Raw genomic sequence first — 19,076 nt, forward strand, 5'->3', positions numbered from 1 at the left:
TGGGGTGCTCTGGGCTGGGATTGTGAGGTTCAGAGGGTGGGAGGGGGAATCAGGGCTGGGGTAGGGGGTTGGGGCACGGAGGAAGTGGCTCTGGGGTGCAGGCTCCAGGCAGCGCTTAACTCAAGCAGCTCCCGGAAGCAGAGGCATGTTCCCCGTCCAGCTCCTACATGGAGGCATGTCCAGACGGCTCTGCGCACTGCCGCATCCATAGGCACTGCCCCCACAGCTCCCATTGGCTGCATTTCCTGGCCAATGGGAGTTGCGAGGGCGGTGCTTGAGGCAGGGCCACATGTGGAGCCCCTGCCTGCCCCTATGCGTAGGAGCCGGCGGGGGGACATGCCGCTGCTTCTGGGAGCCATGCAGCGCGGAGGCTAGCAGAGAGCCTGCCAGCCCCGCTGCGCGCCACTGCCAACCGGACAGTCAACAGACCGGTCAGCAGTGCTGACCAGAGCCGCCAGGTTCCCTTTTTGACCAGGTGTTCCTGTCGAAAATCGAACACCTGGTCATCCTACTCTCATCATGCATGATCATGTTAAGGTGGACAAGCATTCTGTACTGGATTACAATTAGAAAACTGAAGGAAGGTGCAGGTCCACAACAGAATGTGGTTGTTGGCCTGTTGGATCTAAGACACACAAATCAAAATTCATTTGAAACCTTAAAAATTAAAGAAACTACTGTGCTAAAAAGGATTACATATACTCTAATGCACAAAGTGAAAAAAATGTGTGTTTTGGCACAGAAAAATGTAGAATCTCTAACTGATTTCTTTTTTGTCAGTCTTGCAAATTAGAATCCAGCTCAGATGGAAAGGATTATAGGACGTGTTTTGAAGTTGGGTGGTTTGCTGGTGGTGTGTTTTGGGGTTTTTTGCTTGGTTTGGTTTGTTTTTTTCCAGGGAGAGGGAGGGAGGTTGTCTCACCCTGTGGGCAGCTAATGGATAACATGAAGATGAAAAATCCCTTAGTAAACCATGCAAGAACTCTGATTTTGATGCTGATATGGATATTGTTTCCTTGTTGGAGAGTGTTTGTTTTGGCTTTTGGCTTTAAAATTATGATTATACAGAATTCTCCACATCCTTGCAAGCTCCTCAGCATTGGCCTAATACAAAGCCCATTGAAGTGAATAAAAACACTTCCACTGACTTCAGTAGGTCTTGAATCAGGCCCTGTGTCCCAAAAGGAACTACATGTGGTTATAGTTTTCAATTCTGTAAAGACAGTAAGCAGTTTACCTCTTAATAGCATCTTAATCCTGATTTGAAATCCCTACCTCTGTAAAGGGACAGTGCTGGCAAAATACTGTTTAAAATGTTAATCCAGAACTTCAGACCTTTTTCATATTCTGAACCATATTTTTCCAAAGAGATTTGCTTGTGGATCACCTCCCCTCCCAGGTGGCAACTACAGCAATTGCTGACATGAAAAAGTTATATCAGAGTCATGGTTTTGTCAGTGTTTTATTTGTCCCTTTTTCTCTTATCTCAGTGCCTTTCCCATCTGTTCCGTTCCTCTCTCTCCTTTTGCTCACCTACATATGCTTCCCAGCCACTTGGTCCTCTGTTCCCCCAGACTTTCATTCTCTAATGATGTATGTCAATTCTAACTCCATTAATAGGTTCAATCCCTGTGGTTGCTCTTGACTCCTCACCTCTCCCCCTTCACTTACATTGCTGTGTCCACTGCTGCAGCCCTCACATTCTCTATAGGAGATGCTGGCTGGTGGTCACGTGGTGCTGGCTCTCTTCCTTTTTTCCTGCAGTTTTTAGTTTCCAGGTAGATCCTGGCAGTGAAGAACCTGGAGGTTTGTAGAAGCTGGTAAGGAGAAGGAGAGCAAGCCCCATATTACTAGCCAACTCCCTGCAGTCCACAAGCATGGTCCAGCACTGGTACATGGACCACACTTGAGGAAAGGTAGACATTGACTATCATTTTTCTTGTTTAATTCAAATAATTTTCTTCCTCAGCCCAGAGGATATACTTTCCTGTGTCAAGGATTATTGTTTCAATTTGTAAAATATAAATCTATAAATACAGTGGAAATCAAAATTACACTGATGCAAGAAAATATTTCTATTTGTTTTTAATCAGTGTGTTTTGTTTTTGATAAGTCAACCTTTGCTTATTTCAGACTTAAATGTTAGTTTTATTTTTACCAAAGAAATTAGCTAATACATGTCTACATTGTTGAAAAGGTAAAATTTTAGATTGGAAAGGTAGTACAATATGTGCCATGCTTTCATGGTGAGATTAACTGGGATGTGTCCTAGGGCGTTAGTCTAACATCGACTGCTATTCAAAAAGGGTAGCGTTACCATAAATTCCATTTAGCGTAATCACATTCACTTAATGTTTAGTGGTTAAGTGATGCTTAACCGGGTGTTAAATAGGCAAGCTCCGGTCAATTAATACAGAACTTTATTGAAATAAAGATGAAGTATTCCTTTTTATTGTCCCATTTTTATTCAGTACCATTTTTTAAAAAAAGAAAAAAGGTCTCTTCCTTAATAATAAGCAACAGGACATCCTAATTAAGAGGATTCTGTATTTTCAGCTCTATAGCAGAGCCAAGCTACAATCTTATGCCAAAAAAAAAAAAAATTCTCATCCATTTTTCTGGTCAGTCTGTTTTATGGCTTCTGTTTGAAATAACGATTCAATCCCAGTTCATATGTACTGTAAATTCTCATTAGATGGAGCATAGGATACATGCACAAATTATAGAAGTTTTCATTGCAGGGTAAGGGAAATGTTCATTTTTACAGCAAACCCCAGAATAACTGGCATCATCCTGGAAACCATTCTGTCGGGATCCAATTACAGTTTTGAATACTGTGTTCTGCTGCTGAGATGCTTCTTCACTGTAGGCCCAAGCCCGAAAAGGTAAAGGGCTTATGAAAGTTGTTGTCACCTCAAAGATTTTTCACACTGAAATAGGGAACTGTTCCTGTTCCACTGACATTAATGGCAAAATTCCTTTTGACTTCAGTAGGAGCTTCTGCACATGCTTAGCTTTATGCATGTGAGTATCCTAGTGGGATAGGATTTGATGGGGTTAGGTATGATCAGTGTCAAGCTGACAGCCTCTTGGGTGATTCCAATCTATCTTGTCACCTAGGCAAGCTGAGCTTTGTGACAGATGGTCCCTTATACTAAAAATCACAATAATATTCAGGTAACTCCCTGTCCCAAAGGATCAGTCACTTAACCCAGGTCAGTTGTACCTTAGATTTCACACCAAAGACAATGCTTATAACCAATCCTATAATAAACAATCTAAAGATTTATTAACTAGGAAAAGGAAATAAGAGTGTTATTTACAAGGTTAAAGCAGGTAAACATTGCATACACCCAAATGAGTTACAATCTTAAGTTTCAAAAAGTAACGAAAGCTTCTATAATAAGCAAGGGCTATAAGTCCTTTAGAGCTAACCCTGGCCAAGCACTGGGGATCTTTTGCTTATGCTTAGTCCTTTCAGAGTCCAAGCAGCATTAAAAAAGACAGTTCCTCCTTGTTAGGGCTTTTTATTCCCTTCCCTTTTTTATTCTAGCATCAAGTTGCAAATTCAGCTCTTGGGAAGAATACAGTTGCAAGTCTCCTCTTCATGGGGAATGTGGGGAAGGGAGCAATGCACAAAGCCTTTTGTCTTCTGATGTTCCACAATGGCTCGTCTGGTGTTCATGGGCCTTATTTTGTTGGGCAAGAGATAAAACATCTCCTGTTGGAAACTAGTATTTCACACTTGTTAATGCATCTCTTCTGTCTGGTGGTTTACAGTTAAAGAGCAAAGACTTAAATATTACCTTATAATGTGGGATGTAGGTATTATCAGTCAGATTAATGCATGCAGCAACTTGCAAGCATTTCATAAAGTCTAGACGCATTTTTATAACTCTATCTGTTTTAACAACACCAACACACAGATGAGCCAGACTGATTCCAGCTATGTATTTGTCAGTGTTCAGTTGAGACCTAGGGGCCTTGGCATGAGCTGGCTTGTAGCATCTGCACTTCCTCATTCTAGGAGGTGATGACTCCAGTGACTTGTCCAGAAGTCAATGCATCTTGCTCAGAAAGCAATATTCTCTTTTCTGCCCAACCATTTGCATGGAAGATTTCAATTGTTATATCTTTCCCAAAGATTAATTTACCATTGGTAGTTCTGGAAGGGTATGAACTGGAGCCCTCGTGTCCTTGATAATTTTTGTACAAAAGAAAGAGGAGGAGTTTTGTTTGTTTCCTTGAAATACAGAATGGTTTGAACCCTAGCTACATGGGAATCAAGTTGGATTCTTAGCAGCCTGGGCATCTTGTGGGAGCAGGCCAGTATTGCAGAATTGTGTACTGTGCTATAGGACTGTGCGGATGGATGTTGCTTAAGACATTTAGTTGACTTGATGAATTATTGAAGTTGACCTATAATCCGTGCCTTGTCAGATGGGAAGATGATAGTTTGATTGATGATTTGGAAGCAGATGGTGTTTTCAGATTTCTGCATGATACAGTATCTATGGTTTTGAAGAAAGAGAGGGAAAGGGTTTTATTGATGAGATATCCTCCCCATCCTGACAGGTTTGCAGATCTGATCCTGCAAAGGCTTATGCATATACCTACCTTTACAGATGTGAGTAGTCCTGTTGTAGACAATAGGAATATTCAGGTGCTTTAAATTAAGCACATGTGGAAGCATTTGCTGGGCTTGGGCCCAATTCCCTGAAACATCATAGTGAAGGCTTTTTTGGCTCCTCACAAGTTGAAATTGATCAAATATTTACTAAATAATTTTTGCTGCTGATTGTCATTAACTGTGTATATTTAGTTCTGCCTTGTTATGAATACATGGTATTACATACAAAACTTGGTTAAATTACCATTATTTAGGTTGCAAAGTCAAGCACTGGGAAGTTAGAACATGCCAGATTTACAGTTGCGCCTATGCCACCCTAAATCATCTTTCTTGTGCACCCAGCCTGTGCACTGAGTGAGGCAGGGGCCATGTGGGAAAAATAGTATATCAATCTGTAATCAAAATGACAGTACATTTTCACAAGGAGGCTGAATTAAGGTTGCATGGGCAACCGTAATTCTGGCATTTCCTAACTATTGAGAATGTTGCAAGCAAAATAAGGTTCTGTTAATGTAGTTTTTTGTATGTCATTGCCTAGGAGTTTTTCAAGGACAAAGGTGAAAACAAATTATGTTATGTGCAATGGTAATAATCCTCCCCTTCATACATCATCCACAGGGCTAGAACTCTGAGCCTTAAACCCTACAGCACAGATTGCTACAACCTGAGGCAGAGAGCTAACCACATTACCTGACTACAGGAGAAGAGAGTGTTATCCTAGAATATGGGGATGGGATGCTGGTGCCATATGCTGAGTCCAGGAGAGGATATGGGGAGTCTAGTCTGGTCTCTCTTCCTCCTGCCAGAGAGAGAGACAGAAATGCTGGGATCATGTGCCAAGTTGGGAGGTGGAAAAGAGATTTTGGGGGAAGTCTAGCTTGGCGTTCTCTCGCATTGCCCTGCCACCCCTAGCAACAGCTTCTGGCAGCTCCCAGACATTCCCAGCAGAGTGTCTGCTGTTGCCTTGGCAGAAACATGGGCCAGTCTCTTTAAAATGTTCAGTGATTTTTGGCATTCTGACAGAATTTGGGGGGCAGGGGGAATGGTGATTTTTAACACTTTTCAACTCTGTTAAATCTGAACGGACTGAAATGGGACAAAGAAAAGGCACATCTGTAGTCTATGAGGTTTTCCATGCAGGATATCATATGTCTGCTGCAAACAATGGCAGTATTAATACTTCTGAAAGAAAAGTCACAAGAATCTTTTATAGTAGAAGGTGTTAGACCAGTGGTTCCCAAACTAGGGGCGCGGCTTGTTTTGGGTAAGCCCCTGATGGGCCGAGCCGGTTTGTTTACCTGCTGCTTCTGCAGGTTCGGCCGATTGCAGCTCCCAGTGTCCGCGGTTCGCCGCTCCAAGCCAGTGGGGGCTGTGGGAAGTGGCGGCCAGCACGTCCCTCCGCCCGCACCACTTCCTGCAGCTCCCATTGGCCGAGAATGGCGAACCACAGCCACTGGAAGCTGCAATCGGCCGAACCTGCGGACGCAGTAGGTAAACAAACCGGGCCCGGCCTGCTAGGGGCTTACCCTGAACAAGCCGCGCCCTTAGTTTGGGAACCACCGTGTTAGACAACCCTTTTCTGAGTTTCCCAGTTAAACCGTAACCACCCTTCTTTCTTTGGGCTTTATAGCATTGGTTTTGTCTATCTTATGCTGTTATAATAGTTTAGTCTGTTTTGAACAGTGAGCACCCCCCATAAGAAAAGGGGTGCTTTCTAAATACGTTTTTTTATTATTTAGTGGGGGGGGTTATCTTTTTAAGATTTTAAATCTTTGCAATTCAGCATGAAAACTCAAGTAATTTCTCAACAGGGCTGGATTAAATATGGCTGCAGAGGCTTTTGTGTAATATGCTCCAAAAAACTTGGCTTGTTAGTTGAGGTACATTGTCCGATGTGGTTCAGTAAAGCAAAACACAATAGTTTAGAACGGTGTTGATGTGCCAGGATATTGCCAGTGCTGATCAAGCAGAGTGCAAGAATTTCTAATGCTGTTTTATAATCATGGATTTCACAGCACGTTTTCAAAACCCTGATTGGATTTGCTTTAATGGTTTTGTCTCATCTTATATATTGCCTTTTTATTTATAAGAAAATAACTGATAACTGACTAACTTCACTCATAGCAGAAGGCACTACCCAAATCTGTTCTGTATTTGAGAATACGTGTGCTAGTCCTTGAAGTTAATTCTCTTATTTAGCCCTGATTCTGCAAACTGCTCCACATGGGTGGACCCTGAGCCTGTGCAGACCTCTGCTGACTTCTGTTGGGCTCTGCTTAGGTGCTGTGACCTGCCCGTGCAAAGCAGGTTGCAGAATCAGGGCCTTATTTATGTAAACAACCCAGTGAAAACATAGGATAATCTTCCAAGGATACGCTTGTTAAGAGGGCTCAAAGGAATAGTATTGACTGAAGTAAATACTCAGTAAATAGTAAATTCATGGAATGGTAAAGCAGATGGCTTCCATTAGCATTTTAAATTCATATAAACACAGATTTTAGCCTTTAAATCAGCACTCCATTACAGTAGGCCCTAATCCTGTAATGAGCTGCATACAGGGATCCATTGTCTCTGCAGTGTTGGGAGCATAGTCATTACCAGTGATCTTTTTTCACATAAGGCGGGGAGAAGGGAAGAGAGAGGGAGATAGTGTGTGCTTCTAATCAGGTTTCAGAGTGGTAGCCTTGTTAGTCTGTATCAGCAAAAACAACGAGGAGTCCTTGTGGCACCTTAGAGACTGCCCAAATAAATTTGTTAGTCTCTAAGGTGCCGCAAGGACTCCTCGTTTTTTTGTTTTGTTTCTAATCAGAAACTCTTCGATAGAGTTATGGTTGTAAATCCATATCTATTCATTTAAAACAGCACTGCTAGAATGTTATAGTTATAACAACATACAAAATATCTGGAATTGTAGGTAAAAAAACAAAAATGCTTGAAAGGTGGGAAATTAGAAGGTTGTAGTTTTAAAAAACAGTCCAAAGTTTCAAAAAGTCTAGAAATACGTATTTACTGTTCCAGTACCAACCAGTGTTAATAAAGGTGTTTGGGTGACTGGGGGACCCTAAATGCTTACAAACATGGTGCCTACAAACCCTTCAGGGCTGCACTAGCAGGCTTGATTAATGTGCAGCCCCTTCACAAGATATAAAATTCATGATGGTTTTATGTAACAATCAGTTCATTTTTTCCAAAGCTAATAATTTTTCGAGATAGCATAGTTAAATATACCCCTTTCCCTCAGTTCACCATGAGGCCTGATGAATGCAACCTATTTGGAGTTTTTAGTCCAGTTTTACTTTTGAGATACTGGGTCAGAAGGGAGCTTCACTAATTTACATCAGCTAAAGATTTGGCCCACTGTATGCACTAACAAAAAAGGATTAGACTTTCCCATATGGGGCTCCTTGTCCATCATCTTAATGGTGGAGCTTCTGGGTTGGAGTACTTGTCATCAGCCTCCCTCTGAGGGAAAGGCATTGAAGAGTGTCTTCAGGCTGATGAAATGATTGGGGGTCAGCTTGCCATGTCTTGTCTAATTCTAGTCAGCCAATCTGCTGGGGGTCGGGCACAGGGGAGAAATTTGCAGTTGGCAGGGACTGTTGACTAAGTGGCAAAGGCTAGTGACTGTGTGCTGAGGGGGCAGCACATGATGAGAAAGGGGGGAAAAGGGTGGGTGGAAGGCTGCAGAGAAAGGTAGTTAAAGCTTTGCCTGGATTGTGTCTGCCATCCCTTCAATCCTGCTCCTGTATGGTCTGCCTACACTGCAGGGCCAGCTGCTCCTCAGGGTTCCCACCTGTAAGGTGGGTAAACAGAAATGCCGCAACAGGGTGGTTGTGAGGCTGAATTAGAGCTTCAGCACTCTGAAGCCATGCTATACTGTGTGAGTGCTTAGTATTAGGCAAACAATCTTTTTGTTACAGGGCATTTACTTTAAAGTTATTTAACATTTGAAAAAGTAGTAAGGTCAGAAATTTAGGTCAATTAATGTGAGTGAAGCTCAGCAGGCACACATCTCCCTTATGCAATCGTTTTTCTAATTACTGTTTGCATATCTTAAGCATTTTCTAATTCTTTGAAATACAGCTTTTCTTCAGATAGTTTGCTGGGTGCTTGTCTTGTTTTCTATTATTTTAGAAGCTGAATATGAATCTTTGCAGAAAAGCACACTATTTTCCCTCTGCTTTAGCTGTCTTTATTCTTTAAGTATTTAATAAAATGTTCTTTTAAATTTCCATGTACATTTACAATTGCTGTTGGATTTATGGGTTATAAACGCAATGAGTTTTCAGAGTTCGAAAGTTGCAATGAGCTCTTTAGAGGGTAAGCATCAGAGACTGGTAATGTATTTCATGGATATGCAGTGGTGTCAAGTTTGTTGATGTAGCTGTTTTGGCTGAGCCACTGATTTTGTTCTCTGACAACTCAGACTTATGCTTCTTAAATTAAAGCCAAACTTGCTATTTTTTTAGATGCTGCTATTTAAAATGTGTTAATTCATTTTGTCTGCACAGAGACTTTGCTTATGTAGCAAGAGACAAAGACACAAGGATTTTGAAATGTCACGTCTTTCGATGTGATACGCCTGCGAAAGCCATCGCAACAAGTCTGCACGAAATCTGTTCTAAGGCAAGTGGATTATAACAACTCATTCATTAACCTCGTGAATGGTTCTTAGAACTGTTACTATAAGCAGCACTCTAATTTGTGGCCTTATGCTGTTAGTCTGTGGCCCTAACAGTAAGAAATGGTGTAGCTCTAAGCGTTTGTAAAGGAAGGGGCGTGAGTGGCATCAATAAACTATGGGAAGATGAACATTTAGATTTGAAGGCCACAGTATCTGTTATAGATTTGACCAATGTCTGTATAGCTTAAAAACTTTTTTAATCTAATAAAGAGGAAGTACGAGGGTTGTCAGTGGGACAATTGTAATTAAGGTTGCCAGGTATCTGGTTTTCGACCAGAAGGCCTAGTCGAAAAGTGATCGTGGTGGCTCTGGTCAGCACTGCTGACTAGGCGGCTAAAAGTCCAGTCGCCGGTGCAGTGGGGCTAAGGCAGGCTCCCTGCCTGCCCTGCCTCCACGCGGCTCCCAGAAGCAGCCGGCATGTCCATGTGGCCCCTAGGTGCAAGGGCGACCACAAGGACTCCATGCGCTCCCTCCGCCCCGAGTGCCAGCTCCACAGCTCCCATTGGCCACAGTTCCTGGCCAATAGGAGTTGCAGGGGTGGCGCCTGTGGGCACGGGCAGCACGCAGAGCCCCACAGCCCCTCTGCCTAGGAGCCAGACATGCCGGCCGCTTCCGGGAGCTGCCTGAGGTGAGTGCTGCCCGGCCAGAGCCCAAACCTGCTCCCGCACTCCAACCCCTTGCCAGGTCAGAACCCCTCCCACACCCAAACTCCCTCCCAGATCCTGCAGCCCACACCCCCTCCTGCACCCCTGCCCCAGCCCTGAGCCCCCTCCTGCACTCCAAACCCCTCATCCTCGACCCCACCCCAGAGCCCGCATCTCCTCCTGCACCCCAGCCCAAAAGTGAAAGTGAGTAAGGGTGGGGGAGAGCAAGTGACAAAGGGAGAGGGGATGGAGTGAGCAGGGGTGGGGTCTGGGGGAAAGGGTGGGGCCTAAGAGAAGAGGGTGGAGCAAGGCTGTTCAGTTTTGTGCCATTAGAAAGTTGGCAACCCTAGACTTGTAATAGACATTATTGCAAACAAATAGGAATGGTGAATAGTGTCATGGCTAAATAAAAAAGACCTTTTTAGATTTAATGGTATTCTTCTGGCTGCTAATGCCTGAAAAATCTGTTAGTGACACCATCAACTTAAAAATTGCTTTTTTTCTGAATTTATTTTTACCTACTTTTGTTTCAAGTAATACATGAGATTCCTTTAACTGAAAGTGATTAGAGAAGTAATACATGAGATTCCTTTAACTGAAAGTGATTAGAGATCGGTATTTCTTTGTTATCAGTTGGTTTACATTGTGAGTTTGACAAATTATCTGTTCCCCTGAATGGTCAATTAATCAGTGCCCTCTGCTTGTGTGGGTCTTTCCTTCAGTAGTAAAGCCTTTTACAAAATAGGAAAATCTGACTGAAAAACTATAAAAATTGGCAGGGGAACTGAAGCAGGTATAGTACCTGAGACACAACACAGCACTGTCCACACCAGCACTTAAGTCGCCATAAATTATGTTGCTTATGCAGGTAGCTAATTCCCACCCCAGAGCGACATAACTTATGTCGACTTAAGCTGTAGTGTAGCCATAACCTCAGATTCTGCTTTATCTCCATTGCAGGCATGCTGAAAGTGCAGAGAAAAACAGAGCAGGTTCTGCACTGATTGTTTGATGCCTTAACTGCTCCCAGTCTTTTTTCACAGGCTTACACAGAAAGCCTTTAAGAGCTGTATGGCTATGCTCTCCCTAAGGGCACGTCTACACTAGAAACTTCAGTCACCCTATGTTAGTAATTGCACTGGTGGTTCTCTGCACTACTCTCCTTTTGTCAGCGGTGCGTGTCCTCACCAGGAGCACTTCCACCAACTTAAGAAGGTTAGTGTGGGGGGCTGAGAGCCCAGGCTCTTAGCACCTTACGCAGTCCCTGCTGTGAGCCAAGCTGCCCCCGGGTTGTTGGCTCCCTGCTGCCAGTAGCCCAACTGCATCCCTAGGATCTCAGCTGCGGGCTGCCAGGAGTCTGGCTGCCCCCTTTCTACAAGCTCCCAGTAGGGAGCGCCGTGCCTGGAGTCCTGGCACCTCCCGGGTTCCCCACGGGGAGCCAGGAGCTTCAAGGCAGATGTCAGGAGGAAAACAGGGAGATGGGTAGGTGCCCTCTACACCATGGGCTTGTGAACAGTTGATGGTTTGGGCTTTACCATGAGACAGAAGCTGGTTGCCCTGTCAGACCAGCCCCCATTTTGAGAACATGTATGTGGGGGGCAGAGGGGGACAGAGAGGGCTGAAGGAGGCAGGAACTGGAGACTCAGAAAGGCTTCTAGCTCACATCCACACAAAATGGGGCACTGGAACAGAAATCAGCACAGCAGTATAGTGTAATAATAAATTGTAAAGGTCAATACTTACATGCCAAGGTTTCTTTGATAGGATCTGCCTCCTCAGTCCTGGGCTGGCTTCTGGCTGGGAATCAGGCTGGCTTCCAACATGGCCACCCTCAGTCCTGAGTCCTGAAGAGATTCTGGCTTTCTGGGGAGAGCTCTTCACTGTGCTACTTGTGTTCTTCCTTCAATGACTCTTGTCGCTTGTCCTCAGGAGAAGGGGGTGCAGCTGTGCACAGGATCCACAACCTCCTTGGCTGTGTAATTGCTTAATATCCTGTCCAGCTCCTCAAAAAATAGATAGGTTATATTTCCACAGCCAGACTCTTCTTGCATCTTGGATTGTAGTAGGGTTACCATACGTCCGGATTTTCCCGGACATGTCCGGCTTTTTGGGCTCCAAATCCCCGTCCGGGGGGAAAGCCCAAAAAGCTGGACATGTCCGGGAAAATCGGGGGGGGGCCGGGACGGGGGACGGGACGGGACGGGGGCTTGGGGGCCGGGACGGGCCGGCGGAGCGGGGCCGGACCGGGCCGGGGGCTCCGGGGCCGGCCGGCGGTGCGGTGCCTGGCTCGGGGGCTCCGGCGGGGCCGGGCCGGGGGCTCGGGAACTCCGGCGGGGCCGGGCCCGGGGCTCAAGGACTCCGGCGGGGGCTCGGGGGCTCTGGCGGGGCTGGGCCCGGGGCTCGGGGACTCCGGCGGGGGCTCGGGGGCTCTGGCGGGGGCTCCGGCGGGGCCGGGGCCGGGCCCGGGGACTCCGGCGGGGCCGGGCCCGGGGCTCGGGGGCTCCGGCGGGGCCGGGCTCGGGGGCTCCGGCGGGGCCGGGCTCGGGGGCTCCGGCGGGGCCGGGCCCGGGGCTCGGGGGCTCCGGCGGGGCCGGGCTCGGGGGCTCCGGCGGGGCCGGGCCGGGGGCTCGGGGGCTCCAGCGGGGCTCGGCCGGGGGCTCCGGCAGTGCCAGGCCGGGCCGGGGGCTCAGGGGACGGGCCAGCCTGGCCGGGGGCCGGGCTGGGGACCGGCAGTGTGGTGCCGGGGGCCGGGCCGGGGACCGCAGTGCTGGGCGGGCCGGGGGTGGTCGGCCGGGGGCCGGGGCCAGCCTGGGCCGCACCTCCTCCCCCCGCACTCCCCCTTACCTGCTTCAGGCTTCCCGCGACTCAAATGTTCGTGGGAAGCAGGGGAGGGGGCGGAGACTTTGGGGAGGGGGCGGAGTTGGGGCGAGGCTGGGGGCGGGGGCGGGCCCATGGAGTGTCCTCCTTTGGGAGGCACAAAATATGGTAACCCTAATTGTAGTGTACAGTCTCCTTAGCTGTTTGCTCTTTATCTGGTACTAGTTGGTGTCCTGGTTGTGACCCCTAGTGGACATTGCTAGTCAGTTGTCCACCAACACATCTTCATTCTGGTGGCTGGCCCCAAGAGCTTGGTGCACTGCTGCTTCTCCCCAGATGGTAGTGAGATCTAGAGTCTCAGCATGGCGCCAAGCAGCTGTTTGAGGCACAGTTGTAGAGGCTGCTGGAGTAATATTGTTGTAACACAAGTATATTGGAATCCAGGAATAAATGGTCTGATCCTGGCAGATGAGGGAGATATCTTGTCAATTTGACTCCAGAGCAGTGGGAGGGGACACAGGTAAACCCACAGGACCATCATACATGTCTGCAAAGGAGTGTGGGATAGCAGTTGGAGGACTTCCAAAGTAGTGTGAAGCAGCATTGTGTGCGCACTAACAATAGACCATGTTAACTAAGTTTGTATCTAACTTGAAAGAAGACTCCAGAGTTTGTGATAAATGTGGAGTTAGTGCACTCGAAGGAACTATGTTGCTTGTACACAGGCATTTTTAGGTCAAGCAACCTGAGTTAAACCCCCGGTGTAGACAAGCCCTCAATGATAGTTATGGCCCTGAGTCAGCAAAGCAATTAAGTACATTCTTACATACCATTGGATGGACTTGTTCTACTGAATCAGGGCCTTATTCCTAAGCTAGCCGACTCTCAGCAACAGCTCTCATTTTATTTAGCCCAGGATATGACTATTGCCTCATAAACAGAAAGCAACCTCAAAGTATAATAATCACAAACCGAGGGAGCCAGTGTGAGAGTCATGATTTTAGAGCAAGTTTCTGCCTCCAGGTCCTGTGTTCAGACCACTAGACCTCTCTGTAAAATGTAATTAAAATGGCAGTTTGTTTATTACTAAAACATAAACAAAATGTAGTTGTACATTACATTCCAACACAGCCAGGGTCACAATGGTAACTCTTTTCTCAGGAGGGTATATGTAAATAGGTAGATCAGAAATATGCATGGGATGACAAGTGCCTCTTCACTTTTTATTTGTATAGATTTAGTTATACTACTTTCTATGTCGTTCCTCACTGCAGTTTTTGAACATTTAAACGGCTAATTTTCACTTCATGTATTTTTCATATCTATTTGTAGCTCTACGTCCCGCAAAGAGAGAATTGTAAATAAACTGAAAGAAAATTAATTGTAGTATCTCTTTTGGTCATATGGACTCTGACTAATTGCAGATTTCCCAGATTAGGGGTGTAATGAGAGTAAATTTATACTTGGAATTGCTACTGTACTATATCTTGGGTGGGGAAAAAAATGCTGTTCTATTGCCGTCTTCTCCAGATTATGGCTGAACGGAAGAATGCTAAAGCTGTGGCTTGCAGCTCTTTGCAAGAGCGGACAAATGTCACCCTGGATGTTCCCCTGCAAGGTACTGTATGCCAGAATTAACTTTATATTATGGGCCAGTTTTAGATACAGTCCCTTAATGTTGAATTTAACAAAAATCGAGCTGAAAGGAAGGCTAACGGTGTCTTTTAGATAGCGTATCTGATGATGTTACAGCAAAATACTTTTATTGGTAACGTTGACAGTAGTGCAATTCTGCTCAGTTATGGCAACGTGTTTATTTCCTCTGGTCTTTCAAAATGTGTAAATTTCACACCTCAGTAGTGGAAATGATATGCCAGAGCTGCATAAAAACAAAATCTATTCCAATTAATCAATGGGTTCAGAGGAGTTATAGCAGATCCAGACTCTTCCTGAATTTCAGCATCAATGTGAGCTTCAGAGGCTGATGAGCAAGCAAATCTTCCAGTCAACTATGTGCTGTACCCTGTAGTGTGGGGTAAAAGAAAAATGGCACTGTGTTCCTTTCTCTTAGCTTAATGGTTGATATGTTGAAAGCAGCCCAGGAGACTTACACACAGTAACTAATGCAAGGTATATGTTTTAAATCCATTTGCCTGCACTGAATATCTCAACACGCTCCTATATGTTGTTCATGGGTTTTTTTTTACTTGCATCCGCTGTTCACACAGACATTGGTTTCTCCTGGCACATAGAGGGCACGTTCATAGGCATGGTTTAAAAACACAGGGGCTTGGTTCACAAAGGGACTCAATCTCTCCTGTTGAAACTATTTCACTTTGTATGAAAAATGTAAATAGTCATTAGATCAGAGACAAAAAGTGGCTAAGACACACACCTGGGAGACCCAGGTTCCAGTGACTCTTTGAGTATTTCATACAAAGTGGAACAGCTTCAACAAGAGAAACTGAAACAGACCCACCCTAGAATACCACATAACCCAGCAGTTAGGGCATTCACCTGGGAGGTGGGAGACTTCGGGTCAAGTCCCTTCTCCTCTGTCAGAGTGGGGATTTGAACATCCTCGGTGAGTGCTCTAACCACTGGGCTATATTAGGTGGGGAGAGGGATACTGCTACTCCTGCTCTTATTTCATTGAAAAGGCACTGATCTGTCTTAGGTGCCTAACTCCAGGAGGGTTCATGGCTGTGAATCCAAAGTGGAGATAAGTGCTTTCAGCTGACCTCCAGTTAGGTGCCCAACTTCTTTTGAGTGGAGGAGCTTAGTCCTGCCCCTCTCCTCAGTATTTCCTATTGGCTAGCTCAGATGACTCTCTGCCCAGCACGCGAGCTGTTGTGAGTCCTCTTCTTAGGACTTGTCTACACAGTGAGTTAGTGCATGGCAAGCTAGGGTGCGAATTTAAAGCATACCAGCTTGCTGCACAGTAGAAGGCCAGGTGGATGTTGCCACAGCACAGTGAAAGTCCCAGGGTGCAGCTTAGCATTCTGTTGCTTGAAAGCATAGTTTGGCAAGCCACACTCCAGAACATCCACTTCTGTAGCAGTGTCCAAATGGCGAGTTACTGTGCAATAAGCTGGTGCATTGTAGATAGGGTTCCCAGGCGTCCAGTTTTTGACTGGAATGCGTGATAGAAAAGGGACCCTGGCAGCTATCGGCCTGACCGGGCCGTTAAAAGTCCGGTCAGCAGCGCAGTGGGGCTAAGGCAGGCTCCCTACCTACCCTGGCTCTGCGCAGCTTACGGAAGCAGCCGGCATGTCCCTGCGGCCCCGAGGCGCAGGGGCGATCAGGGAAGCTCCATGCACTGTCTTCACCCCCAGCATCGGCTCCACAATTCTCGTTGGCTGGGAACCACAGTCAATGGGAGCTGCACAGGCCCCTGAGCCCCCTCCCACACCCAAACTCCCTTCCGGAGCCCACACTCCCTCCTGCACCCAACCCCAGCCCTGAGCCCCCTCCCATGCCCAAACTCCCTCCTGGAGCTTGCACCCCGACCCCCCCTCCTGCACCCCAAACCCCTGCCTCAGCCCTGAGCCCCCTCCCGGAGCCTGCACCCTGCACCCCCTCCCACATCCCAAACTACTGCACCAGACCTGAGCCCCATCCTGCACCCAAACTCCCTCCCAGAGCCCACACCCCGAACCTCCTCCCATATCTCAACCCCCTGCCCCAGCCCTGAGCCCCCTCCTGCACCCCAAGCCTCTCTGCCCCAGTCCCACCCCAGAGCCTGCAGCCCCCTCCCACAACCTGAACCCCTAATTTCTGGCCCCACCCCAGAGCCCTCACCCCCTCCTGCATTCCAACTCCCTGCACCAGTCCAGTGAAAGTGAGTGAGTGGGAGAGAGTGAATGACTGAGGGAGAGGGGCTGGAGTGAGTGGGTGGGTGGCGGAGCCTCAGAGAAGGGGCAGGGGCGGGGCAAGGTTTTCGGCAATATTCCCTCTAATTTTTTCCATCCATATGCGGAATAAATGTTGTGATGTGCACCAAGGTATGTGCGAATGTGGGCCACCAGTAGAAACAAAAAACCTAGATATAATATATATATATTTTAAAAGTTACCAGAGGGATAATTACTCCAGCCAGGACAGATTAGGCATTTTAGAACTCACTACTCAAAGAATTAAATTTAAGAAATAAAAATTATGAAATGCATAGACCAGTCAAAACACTAAAATAACACTTTGAAAGAATAAAATTACAGAGAATAGATGTGCATTGCAGGAAGTACCAATAAGTAACAACAACAATAATACAAGTATGTGTTGGGAGGTGAGTGTGAAAGAGACTGTGTGTAAGACACAGAGATACTGTGTGTGTGTGTGTGTGTGTGTGTGTGTGTGTGTGTGTGTGTGTGTGTGTGTGTGTGAAACAGAGACTGTGAGCTAGCTGCTGTGGAAATCTCAGAAACAGTGCACTGTCACTTTAAGAAAAGCACTCAATCACTCACCCCTCAGACTACAGCAGCTCGGAGTCCTCTTGAACCAGGCTGTCCCCTCTGCCCTGCTCTGCGGAGATGGGGTACAGGGGCGGGGGAGGGGACACGCTGACATCAGCATCCTCTGCCGTCCACCCCCGCTCTGCACAGCCCGCAGGAGGGTCCCGGGAGCAGCTGCTGGAAGGAGCAACGTGGGGGGAGGGGAACCTTACCACATGCTGCTAGTCTGCTAATCGGCTGGGCGGCACTTGGATCTCTCCTGCACAGCTTACAGGGAACACAGGTGTTCGGTTTTGTGCAGTTAGAAAGTTGGCAATCCTAGTTGTAGATTCATACCCTGGCTTGCTGCGCATTAACTTGCCATGTAGACAACCCCTCAGTCTCCTCACTTTCCCCATGCATTGTCTAGATAGCCTAGGCACCTAACTCAGGGCTATGGGCTCTACTGGGTGGTAGGACACCCAAAGTTAGGTATTGCCACATTGAGCCAACGTCCCCTTTGTGGATCTAGCCCTTAGAGTCCAAATTTTACATGACTGTGCTGGATATAAGACCAGCCCTGTATATATGCTCATACCTTAGAGACATATTCATGCAAGTTTTCTAAATGGTTTGAACACAATCCTATTTTTAGTTTTACATGAATTGGAAGTTGTATCATCACCTTCTCCTTCATTCCCCTGGAAATCACTTAACATCTTGTTGTATGAGCTGTAGGGAGTGCAGATCTATTTTAATCAATACAGTATTTTCAGAGTAAAATTACTTGGTAAGCTATTTCTTCTATCAATGCAATAAAGGTATCTTTTTTACTTGTGAATGTTGATAAACAGCCGTTGATTTTTTTTGTTCCCATGCAGTAGATTTCCCAACACCAAAGACAGAGCTGGTACAGAAGTTCCACGTCCAGTACTTGGGCATGTTACCTGTAGTTAAACCAGTGGGTATGTAACACCATTGTTCTTAACTGATGCTAGAGGGGACTTACATAAAATCTAAAAGGGCTAGATTCTGACTACACATGCACTGGTAAAGAAAAGTGCAAGGAGCAACAGCGCTCTTTACTTGTGTTCCTGATGCACAGGGGTCAGCACTGAGCCTCCAAATAGGAAGAGAATGGGGCTGTCTAGTGCTCATGGCCTCACTCAGGCTTGTGCTTCCTCAGCCAGAATGTTTTGGGAAGGCTGCTGAGACAAAGCCCTTTGCAGCGCCCTCTCCCAACATGACCAGTGACAATTAAAAAGTCAGAAGGGAGTTGTAAGTGCATAGGACTGGAGTGAGGTGCTACCTGAACAAGCTGCTGTCCCAGTGTTTTAAGCCTCCTAGGAGAAGACTGGCAACTACTTTTGTTTTTACAAAGTGACAAAAAAAAAAATAAAGGATAGCAGGAGCTAGTTATTTTTTTTCTTAAGCCCCTGCCATCAGAATGTTTTTAGCTAAGAAATCTAAGGCAACTTCTTTTCTGTGCTTCCAGATGAAAATAATAGTTTCTTCTAGTTTTTTTTATGTATTTATTTTATACATTTTTTTTAATCCCATTCTCCCTCCCTCTACATTTTAGGTATGGATACGCTGAACAGTGCCATAGAAAACCTTATGGCTTCCTCTAGTAAAGAGGAGTGGATGCCAGTTACCATGAATGTTGCTGATGCTACTGTGACGGTCATCAATGAAAGAGTAAGTTAGGAATAGATTAACCTAATAGTTTTGGTAGTGCAATCTCAGAAAGCTAGAAAGACCCCATCTGTAATAGAATTTTTGTTTGGACTAGAGTGTATTCTTTTGTTTCACTTGACATTTCCCTCCAGTACTGTAAACTGTGCACAATAGGACCATTTAGTAAAGATTGA

At 46.2% G+C, this 19,076-nt stretch overlaps 1 protein-coding gene and 1 long non-coding RNA gene across 31 annotated transcripts in view; one reads left to right on the top strand and one right to left on the bottom strand.

Moving 5' to 3' along the window:
- LOC135983730 (uncharacterized) overlaps positions 1-17,394 on the bottom strand; it is a 32,796-nt gene extending 15,402 nt beyond the window's left edge. Inside the window, exons 1-3 of one of the 3 annotated variants that reach the window (XR_010601505.1) lie at positions 17,239-17,394; positions 11,702-11,961; positions 1,540-1,817 (exon numbers count right to left, since the gene is read on the bottom strand). This is a non-coding gene — a long non-coding RNA (uncharacterized LOC135983730). Of the gene's footprint in view, positions 1-1,539; positions 1,818-11,701; positions 11,962-13,519; positions 14,799-17,238 lie in introns of those variants that run through there. The other 2 variants (XR_010601503.1, XR_010601504.1) reach the window with 2 other exon arrangements.
- APBB2 (amyloid beta precursor protein binding family B member 2) overlaps positions 1-19,076 on the top strand; it is a 339,661-nt gene that overhangs the window by 303,852 nt on the left and 16,733 nt on the right. For 27 of the 28 annotated variants that reach the window (XM_065596923.1, XM_065596915.1, XM_065596917.1 and 24 more), the window contains 4 exons: positions 9,142-9,256; positions 14,306-14,393; positions 18,087-18,170; positions 18,788-18,903. In XM_065596923.1, the coding sequence (XP_065452995.1) occupies positions 9,142-9,256; positions 14,306-14,393; positions 18,087-18,170; positions 18,788-18,903 (403 nt within the window). Of the gene's footprint in view, positions 1-1,773; positions 1,917-9,141; positions 9,257-14,305; positions 14,394-18,086; positions 18,171-18,787; positions 18,904-19,076 lie in introns of those variants that run through there. The other variant, XM_005286387.5, reaches the window with a different exon arrangement.

The sequence above is a fragment of the Chrysemys picta genome, chromosome 5 (genome assembly GCF_011386835.1).
Source record: "Chrysemys picta bellii isolate R12L10 chromosome 5, ASM1138683v2, whole genome shotgun sequence".
Taxonomy (NCBI): Eukaryota; Metazoa; Chordata; order Testudines; family Emydidae; genus Chrysemys; species Chrysemys picta.